Source organism: Hirundo rustica, chromosome 22 (assembly GCF_015227805.2).
Source record: "Hirundo rustica isolate bHirRus1 chromosome 22, bHirRus1.pri.v3, whole genome shotgun sequence".
Taxonomy (NCBI): Eukaryota; Metazoa; Chordata; class Aves; order Passeriformes; family Hirundinidae; genus Hirundo; species Hirundo rustica.
In genome coordinates, this window is record NC_053471.1 from 1,939,180 (window position 1) to 1,952,631 (window position 13,452).

General features: G+C 59.8%; 2 protein-coding genes across 4 annotated transcripts; both read right to left on the bottom strand.

Moving 5' to 3' along the window:
• Positions 1-100: 100 nt before the first annotated feature.
• On the bottom strand, positions 101-2,155 carry C1QC (complement C1q C chain). 2 transcript variants are annotated; one of them, XM_040084568.1, is made up of 3 exons: positions 2,026-2,155; positions 1,238-1,427; positions 101-1,022 (listed from the first exon to the last, which is right to left on the bottom strand). In XM_040084568.1, exons 2-3 carry the CDS (start codon positions 1,416-1,418, stop codon positions 466-468), a joined length of 738 nt encoding a protein of 245 aa, XP_039940502.1. In that variant the 5' UTR covers positions 1,419-1,427; positions 2,026-2,155; the 3' UTR covers positions 101-465. The 2 variants fall into 2 exon arrangements, with proteins under 2 accessions (XP_039940502.1, XP_039940501.1); XM_040084567.1 differs by lacking the exon at positions 2,026-2,155 and having other exon boundaries at positions 1,238-1,436.
• Positions 2,156-3,189: 1,034 nt separating this feature from the next.
• Positions 3,190-6,304, bottom strand: C1QA (complement C1q A chain). 2 transcript variants are annotated; one of them, XM_040084633.2, is made up of 3 exons: positions 6,248-6,304; positions 4,279-4,455; positions 3,190-4,148 (listed from the first exon to the last, which is right to left on the bottom strand). In XM_040084633.2, exons 2-3 carry the CDS (start codon positions 4,439-4,441, stop codon positions 3,580-3,582), a joined length of 732 nt encoding a protein of 243 aa, XP_039940567.1. In that variant the 5' UTR covers positions 4,442-4,455; positions 6,248-6,304; the 3' UTR covers positions 3,190-3,579. The 2 variants fall into 2 exon arrangements, with proteins under 2 accessions (XP_039940567.1, XP_039940568.1); XM_040084634.2 differs by having other exon boundaries at positions 4,279-4,510; positions 6,248-6,297.
• Positions 6,305-13,452: the final 7,148 nt, after the last annotated feature.

The following is a 13,452-nucleotide window of genomic DNA, read 5'->3' on the forward strand; positions in this document are numbered from 1 at the left end:
CTGATGCCACGCAGGTGGCCGGGTGCCACGAGCACCCGTGTGCACACCACAGAGAGGTTGGACATGGAGGAAACAACACACACTACACCAGGTGCACCGGGGAAGGTTTTATTGACACTTTCCACAGCCAGGCCATGGCAAAGGCGTTGTCCTGCACCAGGACACCTGGCCGAGCTTGAGGCAGCCCAGGTGGGGAGGGGAGGAACACAGAGAGACCTCTGAGGTGACGTGGGGCTAGTGGGGGGGATGCACATGGCGGTGCCAGCAGGAGCAGGAGCTCAGCACCCTCGCTCTGGGTGCAGATGCATCCAGATGTGCCCGTTCCCCCTGTGCACCGAGGGGTGGGTCTGGCTGCTGGGCTTGGTGCCCTCTCTGCAGAGACACTGGGAGCATCAGGAGGAGCCCAGCAGCGTGTTCAGCGCAGGTGGAAGATATCAGGGCGCTGGGGTGGGCCCTGCTGATCCTCTAGTCTGGGAAGAGCAGGAAGCCCGAGAAGACGCTGTCAGAGTTGGCGATGCCCACCATGCCGTTGTAGTCGTTCACCCCCAGCCAGACCTCGTCCGCAGCAGCCAGGTGCAGCAGCGTTCCCCCCGAGCTGACCTGCATGCTGTTGGTCTTGTGGTCACAGAAGCTGGCCATCTTGCTCTGGTTTTTGTGCAGGATCACGCAGAGGTTGGCCGTGTGCGAGCTGTGGAACACGAAGTAGTAGACCCCGGGGAGCCTGCAGGTGAACTTGCCCGAGGTGGTGTCGTAGTCGCGGTTGGTGTTGGTGATGACGTTGTTGAAAACCACGGGGACGTTCTTCTGGGGGTACTGGCTGGTCCTCCTCGTCACTGAGAACGCCGACTGCTGCATCTGCTTGGAGCTGCCTGGCATGCCCGGGGGTCCGACATCGCCCGCAGCCCCGGGGATTCCCATCGCTCCAGGGGCCCCAGGGGGGCCCGGCTTGCCTGGAGGGCCAGGGGGACCCGGTTCGCCCTTCATGCCCTTGGGCCCGAGCTGTGTAGAAGAAGCTGGGATACCTGTGAGGTGGTGGGGGGGAAAGGGAATCACTGTCAATGGCAGGATGTGGGGAGAGGCTTCTCTAGCCCCTTCCCTTGGGCAGCAGAGCGCTGCTGCCTCTCCCACCTGACCACAGACGATGCTCTCCACATCCTGCAAGCCAAGGCAGAGCAGCCACGGAGGACTCGGTGCCCCCCTGCAAGAGCTCGTGTGGTTTCCGTCCCTGCTCACTCACCTGGTTCCCCTTTGGCTCCCTTCAGCCCATCCCGACCATCCCTGCCTGGCACACCCGGCATGCCTGGCAGGCCTGGACTTCCATAGCAGCCGTGAAGGTTTTCGACAGCCACAGCAGAGCCCAGGTTCAGGAGGAGGAGGGTGAGGGCCAGATAGAGCTGCCCGCAGAATCTCTTCTCCATTCTGATGTTCTGTAGCATGGAAAGGGAAAGAAAGCGCTGGAGTGAGGGGCCGTGGCAGGGTGGCTTGCAGGACACGGAGAAAAGGAGCTTGGATGCACCAGGAACGCCTGGATGCCATGAGCGTGTCCTCAGTGTCCCACCTGCACACCCTGCAGGACAGCGAGGGGTGGATATGCGGAGATGGGCTCCAGACTCATCTCCAGCCCCAGGGCAGCCCCCGACGGCACAAAGTGAGTTGGACTTTCAGTCTGGATGGAGCCATGAGGTCTGAGGTGCCCATGGCCAGCCCCCGTCTGGTGTCCCCAAACCCTGGAGGTGCACACACCGCTGCAGGCTGCCACCCTGTGCTGCACCGAGGCTGGAGCTCCCTGCACATGGCTCATCCCCCTCCTCCTCCAGCAGCAGCCTGGCTCTGTCAGGATCAGCAGCTGGCGCATCCTGTCCCCATCACACCCGCTCAGCCCATCGGTGCCTCCGTCTCGTTCCTCTCCTCCTCCTCATCCTCTCTCATCTACATCCTCCTCCCATTCTCTGCTCTCCAGCATTGTGCCGTGCTGCTGGACCCCCAGTCCCACCCTCCAGACAGGGACCCCGCAGCTGCTCTTACCTCTGGAGGGGACCAGGGCAGGGGACCCGTGCTGCCGGTCCTGCCGGGCGCCGCTCACTGCCGGCCTCGCGGAGGAAGTCACGGAGTTCAGAAAGGCTGAAGGGCCCTTGGGAAGGCACGAGCCCAGCTGTTCCCAGCCAAATTTCACATCCTCCTGCCCCGTGGCTTCTGCTGAGCCAGCACTTCCTCGGCTGCCCAGCGAAAGCTGTACTGGTGCCACGGCAACAGGGAGGGCTGCAAGGACCCAAGGAGGTGGGACACAGCTCAGGGAGATCGGGCACAACCCCCCCCAGCCACTGCAGGGAGCAGCCCTCCCACAATCGCCTGCTTTCCCTCTTCCTTGCCTTGTTTCTGAGCAGCAGGGCGGCTTGGGAGCAGAGCCTCAGGCCTGGAGATGCCTGTGGCTCTAGGTCACTGCCTAGCTCTGGTGGAAGATGCTGCCCCCCTAAACAGGACTGTTTTCCCTTGAGAGTTTCTGATCCACACCTTTCCCCATGCCCCACCAAGTTTTGATGGGTGCTGGACTCGGCGAGGCTCCAGGATCCCTCACTGAGCTGTTGCTCCTCACATGTGACCCAGCCTCCTCCTCACCGCTCCAGGAACGGGGATATTTGAGTGCCCAGTGTTTGTGGAGCAGCTCCCCTGAGGAGCAGCCCCAGGTTTGACATCTGATGCTTCCTGACCAGCCCAGCCTGCTGTGCCTCGCTGTCATTTCCACCCCAAGACCCTCACAGCTCCACCACCATCACCCCACACCCCATCAGTGCCCCAATGCCCCCATCCCTCCCTGCCGGGGGACCACAGCTGCCTTTTGCCTTCCCAGGAGGGTTTGGGTGGCAGCTTGGGACTGTGTGGGAGAAGTGCAGGATCTACTGCCCGTGTTTTCCCCTGCAGGACAGCTACCTTGGGCTCAGCAGAGAAGAACACACACAGCCCTGTCCCAGATGTTTCTTATTCCTCCCTGGAAGTGTCAGCTCTGACTGGACACTCAATTCCCTCCCGTCCCTCTGCCTTTACAGCACCAGGGACAAGCTGGAATCACTTCTTTTCCTGAGCAGCTTGGGAGAGGGTCTGGGGTATTGATGGTTTGGGGAAGATGCATGAGTAGAAAAGAAAACCCAAGGAGCAGTGGTATTTATACTGACGGGCATTTATTTATACTGAAGCATTTATTTATACTGACGGGGAGGTTGTGACAGGCTGTGTCCCAGTGCCAGGAAGGCTTTTGCAGCGGTTAGCGGAGCGGAAGCAGTGGCAGGCAGTGATTTCCCGCTCAGGAGCAAAGAACCACAGCTGGTGACGACTGGGAGTGGAGCTTGAGTGCCCAAGGGGAGAAAGGCATGAGAGCCCACATCCTCCAGCACGGCACGGGCAGGCTCGGCGTGGAGCCGAGCGCGGCAGCGCTGACCCACAGCCGCGACGTCGCTGGAAGTACAGAACGCTTCTGGACGCTCAGTTTGGAACCATCCCCACGAGCCACAGCACTAAAGCACACCCCACACCTTGAGGGGTGCAGCCAGGCAGGCAGACACCCCCCGACGCCGTGGGAGTCCCTCAGGCCGTCACTGGGGACACCAGGAACCCGCTGAAGACGCTGTCGACGTCGGAGCCGCTGTAAATGGAGTTGCTCCCGCCAGGGTTGGTGACCAGGGACACCTGGTCGCCCACGGCCAGGCTGAGCACGCTGCTGCCCGAGTTCACCTGCAGGATGCCTTGGCTGTTGTTGTCGCAGAAGCTGACCACGCGCACCCCGTTCTTGGCGATGCTCAGACACAGGTCCCCGTTGGACACCACCTGGAAGGTGAAGTAGTAGAGCCCGGGAATGCCGCAGGTGAACTTCCCGGTCTGGGGGCTGTAGGAGTTCTCCTGGTTGGTGATGACCCTGTCGAACACCACCGTGGTGCCCGTGAGCGGCGGGGACAGCCTGGAGGCGGAGAAGGCGGGACGCGGGTGCTCCAAAACGTCGCTGGCTTTCCCTTTCTGCCCCGGCGGCCCCGGCACTCCTGCCATCCCCATAGGGCCGGGGGCGCCGGGTGGGCCTCGCATGCCTGGGAAGCCAGGAGTCCCTGGTTCGCCTGTGTCCCCTCTGGGTCCCCTGGTGTTCACGCTCAGCCCTGATCTCCCTGTGGAGAAGTGGGGAGGAGAAGGAGTTGATGCACATCTGCCATCTCCTGAGCTGCTCCCGCAGCCAGGGATGCTCCTACCAAGAAAATCCCAGGCACCCTGCGCTCAGCATCCCTGGCTTCTTCTTACCTGGCTCTCCCATTTCACCCTTCTGCCCTGGCCTCCCGTCACGGCCGGGGGCTCCAGGGGAGCCGTTCTTGCCATCCGGTGCCTTGCACACGCCGTCCTCCAGCAGGGCCATGCCCAGCACCGCTGCCAGGGTGCTGGCCGCCAGCAGGAATCCAGGCTGCATCCTGCCTCCCACAGCTGGGGATGGAGGCAGACACACAGGTGAGCCTTGGTCAGAGACACACAGGTGAGCCTTGGTCAGAGACACACAGGTGAGCCTCGGTCAGTCACAGACACACAGGTGAGCCTCGGTCAGAGACACACAGGTGAGCCTTGGTCACAGACACACAGGTGAGCCTCGGTCACAGACACAGACACACAGGTGAGCCTCGGTCACAGACACACAGGTGAGCCTTGGTCACAGACACACAGGTGAGCCTCGGTCAGTCACAGACACACAGGTGAGCCTCGGTCAGTCACAGACACACAGGTGAGCCTCGGTCACAGACACAAGTGAACCTTGGTCACAGACACACAGGTGAGCCTCGGTCAGTCACAGACACACAGGTGAGCCTCGGTCAGAGACACACAGGTGAGCCTCGGTCAGAGGCACACAGGTGAGCCTCGGTCACAGACACACAGGTGAGCCTCGGTCACAGACACAAGTGAACCTTGGTCACAGACACACAGGTGAGCCTCGGTCAGTTACAGACACACAGGTGAACCTCGGTCAGTCACAGACACACAGGTGAGCCTCGGTCACAGACACACAGGTGAGCCTCGATCACAGACACAGACACACAGGTGAGCCTCGGTCAGTCACAGACACACAGGTGAACCTCGGTCACAGACACAGACACGCAGGTGAGCCTTGGTCACAGTCACAGACACACAGGTGAGCCTCGGTCAGTCACAGACACACAGGTGAACCTCGGTCACAGACACAGACACGCAGGTGAGCCTTGGTCACAGACACAAGTGAACCTTGGTCACAGTCACACCAGTGAGCCTCGGTCAGAGACACACAGGTGAGCCTCGGTCACAGACACACAGGTGAGCCTTGGTCACAGACACAGACACGCAGGTGAGCCTTGGTCACAGACACAAGTGAACCTTGGTCACAGTCACACCGGTGAGCCTCGGTCAGAGGCACACAGGTGAGCCTCGGTCACAGACACAAGTGAACCTCGGTCACAGACACAAGTGAACCTTGGTCACAGACACACAGGTGAACCTCGGTCAGTCACAGACACACAGGTGAGCCTCGGTCAGTCACAGACACACAGGTGAACCTCGGTCACAGTCACAGACACACAGGTGCCCTCATCAGATGCATCCACAGATCTACTGAAGTGTCCAGGAGGGATAACCAGACACCATATGCGGTAGTGGAAATAAATTCCTGGAAGGGTTTTGAGGCTGTGTGTTCTGGAATCGCTGATGTCACTGATAATCTCTAGCATGCCCGTGGCAGAGCTCTGGGATTGAAGAGCCCAGCACGTGGGGCATGGCACAAACCCTTTCCTCCATGTCCTGGGCATGCGTAGGGGCACCTCAGGTGCCTGTAGAGGATGTTAATTCCAGTTTTTGGGGGGAGAAGCACTGCTGTGTGGGGCGGTGGTCCCGTGGGATACAGAGCACAAGGGAGGAAAGGATGATGCAGACACAGGACAGTGATAAACAGGAAAGGGAAAATCGGAAAATGGGATGCAAACCTCCAACATGCAGAGCTGGGAGAGAGGACACGGACATATCCCAAAACCTGAGGTTCTCAGCCTGGGCCAGGTCTGCAGAGCCCAGAGATGTCCACAACCACAGAGAGCCAGGACAGAGCCCTGCAGATTCCTCTTCCCCCCACATCATCTTCTCCCTGTTTTTCTACTTTGAACTCTTGTGGAGGGGAAAGTGAGGAATGAAGGAGGACAGGGAGCAAGGGCTGGAAAGTGGTGGCAGAAGAGGAGAGTGTCCCCAGCTGTTTGTGGTGACTTACCTTGGTGCGGGGGCTGAAGACAGAGCAGCGTGAGCAGCAGCTTTGCTGAAAGCTCTTCTCTGGGAGCAGGGAGGAAGAGGAGAGGGGTGGGAAGGATGAACTTGAGTGCACTGTGGTTCCCCTCGTTGCGGAAGGGATGTGTTAAGTTTCACTTTCTAAGAGAAAGGAACTTGTTCCCCTTTCCACGCTCCACTCTGGCTTTACTGGAAATAGCTTGAACAGGAAGAGCGCAGCACCACTGGGTGCCCAGCCTGGCCCAGCAGCAGGGGCTGGTGCTGACTGGGCACACGGCTGGAGGATGCCCACAGGCTGCCAAGATGGCAGGAGGGGACAGGTGATGGGAGCACCAGGTGTCACAGGCACCCAAGGGATGCTCAGGGATCACCCTTGGAGGTTTCTGCTCCGGGTGATGGGCAGTGTCTGTCACAGGCACCCAAGGGATGCTCAGGGATCACCCTTGGAGGTTTCTGCTCCGGGTGATGGGCAGTGTCTGTCACAGGCACCCAAGGGATGCTCAGGGATCACCCTTGGAGGTTTCTGCTCCGGGTGATGGGCAGTGTCTGTCACAGGCACCCAAGGGATGCTCAGGGATCACCCTTGGAGGTTTCTGCTCCGGGTGATGGGCAGTGTCTGCCACAGGCACCCAGCTTTGTCGTGGTGCTGCTGGGTGCTGACCCCTCCAGACCCCTGCCCTGGCACTGCCCTCGGATGGAGCAGGATCTAACAAAGGGATCAGTGCCCTGGGGGTCAGCTGGGCCTTGAGCGCTTTGGTTGGATGTCAGGGAAAGGTTCTTCCCCCAGAGGGTGCTGGCATTGCCCAGGCTCCCCAGGGAATGGGCACGGCCCCGAGGCTGCCGGAGCTCCAGGAGTGTTTGAGCAATGCTCTGAGGCACAGGCTGGGGTTGTTGGGGTGTCTGTGCAGGGCCAGGAGTGGCCAGATGATCCCTGGGGGTTTCTTCCCACTCAGGATAGTCCGTGGTCCAATGATCTCCTTCCTGCTGCCCTCTGTTCAGTGCTTTGGGGATCTGGTGTCTGGAGTAGAGTGGGAAAAGATGAGGGTGTCTGGCACTGATGATCTCTCAGTCCCCTTTGGGGAGCTGTGCCTTGCAGCAGCCGGGTCTGGGCAACCCCAGGAGCTGTGTGTGGCCTTGGGCCCTGCCAAGAGAAACACCAGCACCTCCAATCACTGAGTGCAGGGAGCGACTCCAGGGCTGCACCCACAGCTCTGCTAAAAAAGGGCCCCAGAACGCCAGCAGTCCCCAAACCCCATCACATCAGGGACGGGAGGTGCCACAGTGACCCCAGCAGGTGGACACCCTTGGGGACCACCCAGGCCACCCCACGGGGGGCACAGTGGGCAGTCAGGAGGGGCCTTCTCATCCATCCCACCCCCCGAGTGTCCTTTCAGCAGTCCTGGAGCTGGGGCTCAGGGGAGGATATCCAAGGAAAGAGGGAGGTGAGCAGACCCCTCTGAGGGGGTTGGTGTGACTCCAAAGTCACAGGGGTCATGACAAACTCCCAATCCCCCTCGCCTTTTGTTTCCTGCTTTCCCAAGGGAGGTGTTGCATCATTTCCAAACCAGCTGAAACAGGCAATGACCAAAACCCAGCCCAGAGACCTTTGCCAACAGAGATCTGTCACTGAGTTGGTCTTTAATTCAATGACTAGATGCTCGCTTAATACAATATATTACACGTTTTTAATCAAAATGTCATCCTGTAATAAATCAAATGCCCAGAAAACACGTGATTTTATTTTATCAGCAGAGTTCCCCTATCAACCTGACATGTAAGCGTGTCCAGACAAGATGACAGGTGAGTTTGAAAGGAGCTACACTCCTCCAAACGGTGTTTCTGGACAGTAATTGTATTTCTGTCCTATTGTCCTTTCTTAATACACAGCCCAAGTCAGACCACTCCATCATTTCCTCCAGCATTGATTGATGGCTGTGTCCTCACGCTCTGTGTCCTTTGTCTCCTGCTGTCCCCTTAACCCCATTTAAATGTTGAATTACAGGGGCTGCCTGAGGGTTTCCAGCATCTCCTGGAAGCTGGTGTTGGTCTGGGTGTTCCCTTCCCCAGGTCCTTGAGATTTCTGAGAGGTGTTTAGCTCCGCTCAATTGACTCTCAGAGTTGCTGTGGTCAAGCCAGGCCTTCCTCTCCCATCCTCTGAGCATCTCCTCCTCCTCCTCTGGATCTGCGGCTGAGACATCCCAGACAGGTTTGGGTTGGAAAGGACCTTAAATCTCGTCTTGTTCCACCCCCTGACACGGGCAGGGACACCTTCCGTGTCCAGCCTGGCCTCGGACATTTCCAGGGGTGGGGCAGCCTGTGCCAGGGCCTCCCCTCGCTCAGAGGGAAGGATTTGTCCCCGAACGGGGACCAATGGCGATGTAAATGGCCATGGGAAGCCTTTTACAGCGCCAGCCGCGGTCCGGAGGTGCCGCCCGCAGGAATCCAGGGCCAGCATCGCACGGCGGCTCCTGCGCACAGCAGCTGCGGGCGCAGAGATGTCCCCAGCCCGGCACCCTCCGGCGGTCCCCGTCCCAGAGCCGGGAGCAGGGGACGCGGCCGGGCCGGCAGCGAGGAGACGAGCCGCGAGATGGCACTGCTGCCTCAGCCACTGCTGTCCGTGCCGCTGCTGCCTCAGCCACTGCTGCCTCAGCCACTGCTGCCTCAGCCACTGCTGCCTCAGCCACTGCTGCCTCAGCCACTGCTGCCCCAGCCACTGCTGTCCGTGCCACTGCTGCCTCAGCCACTGCTGCCCCAGCCACTGCTGCCTCAGCCACTGCTGCCTCAGCCACTGCTGTCCGTGCCACTGCTGTCCGTGCCACTGCTGTCCCTGTCCCTGCTGTCCGTGTCACTGCTGTCCGTGTCACTGCTGTCCCTGTCACTGCTGTCCGTGTCACTGCTGCCTCAGCCACTGCTGTCCCTGCCACTGCTGCCTCAGCCACTGCTGCCTCAGCCACTGCTGCCTCAGCCACTGCTGTCCCTGTCCCTGCTGTCCATGCCGCTGCTGCCCGTGTCACTGCTGTCCCTGCCACTGCTGCCTCAGCCACTGCTGCCTCAGCCACTGCTGTCTGTGCCGCTGCTGTCATAGCCCCTGCTGTCATAGCCCCTGCTGTCCGTGCCACTGCTGCCCGTGTCACTGCTGTCCCTGTCACTGCTGCTTCAGCCACTGCTGCCTCAGCCACTGCTGTCATAGCCCCTGCTGTCCGTGTCACTGCTGTCCCTGTCCCTGCTGTCCGTGTCACTGCTGCCTCAGCCACTGCTGTCATAGCCCCTGCTGTCCGTGTCACTGCTGTCCCTGTCCCTGCTGTCCGTGTCACTGCTGCCTCAGCCACTGCTGTCATAGCCACTGGTGTCCGTGTCACTGCTGTCCTGTCCCTGCTGTCCCTGCCTGCAGCACGGCCCACCCCTGCCCACAGCAGGGACAGGATGGCCCCCAGTGTCCCCAGTGTCCCCAGTGCCCCCAGTGCCCCCAGTGTCCCCAGTGTCCCCAGTGCCCCCAGTGCCCCCAGTGCCCCCAGTGCCTCCAGTGCCCCCAGTGTCCCCAGTGCCCCCAGTGTCTCCAGTCCCCGGTGCCCCCAGTGTCTCCAGTGCCCCCAGTGCCCCCAGGGTCCCGTGTCCCCGGTGCCCCCAGTGCCCCCAGTGCCCCCAGTGCCCCCAGTGTCCCCAGTGTCCCCAGTGACCCCAGTGCCCCAGTGTTCCCAGTGTCCCCAGTGTCCCCTCGGGATGTCCAGCCCCACAGTGCCCACTCGGGCACCTCTGCCCGGCAGACCTCGGGCCACATGTGTGATCCGGGGTACCCCACCTCTGCCCGGCAGACCTCGGGCCACATGTGTGATCCGGGGTACCCCACCTCTGCCCGGCAGACCTCGGGCCACATGTGTGATCCGGGGTACCCCACCTCCCCCAGCAGCCCCCAATCCCTCTCCCCAGGCTGGGGCAGCCGGGCCCTCCCTGCCCGGGGGACAAGAGGGGTTTGCTGGGTGAGGGCCAGGCCGTGGTGGCAGGTGCAGGGGCACACACTGCCCTGCTGTCTCTCCCTGTGGGGCAGGTCCAGCATGGAGCAGGGGCTGAGATGATGTAGGGGACCCCAAGAGGATAAGGAATGCAGTCAGGCCCAATGCAGGGACCACCTGGAATAGCCAGAGGACGTAGATGCTCTGTAGACCCCAGGCGTCACAAAAACACCCCCAAAGAGGATGGTGCCATGGTATTTGGGGAACCCAAACACTCAGGTGAGCATCCACATGATTCGGGGATCATGTTATGAACTCTTGGCTCTGCTGCACACGCAGGAACCCTGCTTCAGATGATTTTTACCTCCAGCACCCCTCCTGCTATCAGCACAGGCCATGCAGCAGCTCCTTCACCTCTGGCTGCCCTCCAGGGATGCCAGGGGAGCCAGCTCAGTGCCCTCCCAGCCCTGCAGCCCCTGGTGGAAGGCGAGTGACCCCTGCACAACCTCCCCACGTCCCCAGCGCCTGCAGGCACACAGGAGCTGCTGACAGCACGCAACGGGGAGAGCTGCCTTCCCTGCTGGGGATCCCTGCGGTGCCGAGGCTGACGGGCAGGAGCTGCCGGAGGAGGGTAAATCAGGCAGCTGGCACTGAAGGGGAGGCAGCGATGGAGATCAGCAGCGCTGGCAGGAGCACACACACCCCTCTGCTGCCAGTCAGCAGCGGCCCGGCCGGCGCCCGCCGCGAGGAGAGGACAGCTCACAGCATCCCCCTCTCTGCAGCCACTGGCGGCTTAATGGTGCCTGAATAAGCGCCCAGATGGATGCGGCAGCTGCTGAGCTGGGCTGTCCCAGATAGAATCAGAGAGTCGTGGAAGCGTGACGTTTGGAAAAGCCCTCTAAGAGCTCGGAGTCCAAACGCGAACGCGCCGCGGCCGGGTCCGTCACTGAGCCGTGCCCGCAAGAGGCACGGCCACGTCTCTGAAATCCCTCCAGGGATGGTGACACCACCATTGCCCTGGGCAGCTGTGCCAGCACCTGACAGCCCTTCAGCCAAGGAATTTTCCCTAATATCCAACCTAATCCTCCCCCGGCACAACTTGAGGACATTTCCTCTTGTCACTTGTTACCTGGGAGCAGAAAGCGACCCCCACCTGGACCCATCCTCCTGTCAGGGCCTTGTGGGGAAAGATGGTGCCCCAAAAGGATTTTGTGAGATGCCAGGTGAAACTTGGGCTGCGAAGCCACTTGCCACGCCGTGTAACACTGGGTGGCACAGTGCCACGCGTCTGAAATGTTTTAATTGCTGTCCCAGGGGATGAGTGATTCCTGTGATGGATGCCGGCACGGAGCAGGTGTGAGGAAGGAACACAGGGGTGGGGTTTAAGAGCCAGGATTTCAGGCTCCAGCCCTTGCTGGGTGTCTCCTGGTGTTGATGCACATCTCTGTTGGCTCATGGGATGAGAAGGGATGGACGAGTGCTGAGCAGCCCTGGGCAATGCTGGGCTTGTCCCACCCCTCTCTCTCTTGTTTCCCGTTAAGGATGTCAGGGCTTGTCATTATTTGACATCTATTGGTTAATTTGCCTGATTGTTCCCCATTCTTTAATGTATCCGTTATTTATTTATTCTCTGGTGTAACAAGCAGCTCCAGATTGATCACTTTGGCATGTAAATGAGCTGCTCCAGTGCTTGTCACTGAAATTTGCAGATTGGGGGATTTTGCAATCAAACACAGCCGGAATCTAAATTGCAGCATTTCAGGCAATAATAGCAGGGAGCAGGCAGGAAGGATGTGCCATAAATAAGGTGGTATCAGAGCAGGGTGCCCCGAGGTGTGCTGACAACACGCCAGGAGCCCCAGGGTGAGCAGCAGGAGTCCCTGCCCTGCAGAGCCGGGCTGTCCTGGCAGGGCTGGCTCCTTCCCTGGGGGAGAAGGGCAAACAGAGGAAGCAAAAGGCTTTTGGGAATGGCAGGGCCTGGCTGGGCACCAAGGGCTGCTCAAGAGCCCAGCATGGGGAAAGTGTTTACAGGACCACGGGCTGCAGGGAGCCTCAGGACTCCTGTGTAGGATGCTGATTTGATTGCCACCATGGATCGTGTTTGGTGTCTTTCCACCTCCGTCAAAAGTCAATGGAGGCATCCAGGATGAGGTTGTGTCCATCCCAAGGTCAGTAAGGAAGGTCACAGCAGGTTAGGAAGGGATCAGAGGACCTCAGGCCTTCCTGCAGGCAGTGGGCACAGCTGGGGTGGGATCAGGGAGCCAACCTGGACCTTCAGAACGTCGGAGGAGAAGAGCCTGTGCCCTTCCTGCCATGCCAGGGCATCCCTGGAAGGAAGCCCCATCAGGGAGGAGTGATGTCCAGCAGGCACAGTGCTGCGGATCCCAGCAGAGCTGCACAAAGGAGCTCAGGGATCCCCAGTCCAGCTCCCTGCTCATGACTATTCCAGCATTAGGTCAGGGAGGATGTGACTTTGCTTGTCTGAGTCTGGAAACCCCCCAAGGGCAGGGATCTCCCTCGCCCCAGTGGCCTGTCTTAGAGCTGGACCACACTCAGGCGAAGAAACATTCCCTAATGTCCATCCCAAATCTCTGAAGGTCCCCTGTGTGCCCACCATCCCAAGTTACGTCCTTTGGCATCACTGAGATGTGTTTGGCTCTGCTTCCTTGCAATTATTCCCAAGCAGCTGCAGCAGAGATCAGCTCCCACCTCACCCTCCCCTCCCCTGGCTGACAGCGAGGTGGCCGCCCTGCTGCTGATCATAAGGATGAACAATTTCCCTTGAATTGGCCACAATCCCTCTGAGGCAGCAGTTTAGTTCATCTGGGCTTTGTTCACATTCAGCCTGGTGCCCACCTGTCCCCACCCCAGCCCTTTCCTTACTCCAGCAGTGAGTCCTGAGCCTGTTCACCCCTTAAGGAGAGTCCGTGGTATCTCCTGTACACCCCTACAGGTTTAAAAACAGCTTGAAGTGCCATTTTTACAAGGCAACAACAACAAAAACCAAACCAACAAACAAAAAAAAAACCAAAACAAAACCAAAAACAACAAAAAAAATCCCAATTCCTGTCCTTCCTCTCCCGCTTGGCTTTACGCTGTGGGTTCAGGTGAAGAGGCTCTGAGAAACCCCCTGGACACGGTGGGGTTCCCTTCAAACACGTGTGATGGCCATACTGGAGGGGTGCCCCTCTCTGGACTGTGAATTTTGGTGCCTCCGTTCTGATTCTGTGGGGTTTGGACT

Excerpts from the sequence above, each read along its gene's own strand:
- C1QC (XM_040084567.1), bottom strand. The coding sequence starts at position 1,436 with ATGCTACAGAACATCAGAATGGAGAAGAGATTCTGCGGGCAGCTCTAT. Across the intron at positions 1,023-1,237 it reads GGGAGCCAAAGGGGAACCAG|GTATCCCAGCTTCTTCTACA; the intron begins GTGAGTGAGCAG and ends ACCACCTCACAG.
- C1QA (XM_040084633.2), bottom strand. The coding sequence starts at position 4,441 with ATGCAGCCTGGATTCCTGCTGGCGGCCAGCACCCTGGCAGCGGTGCTG. Across the intron at positions 4,149-4,278 it reads GGGTGAAATGGGAGAGCCAG|GGAGATCAGGGCTGAGCGTG; the intron begins GTAAGAAGAAGC and ends ACTTCTCCACAG.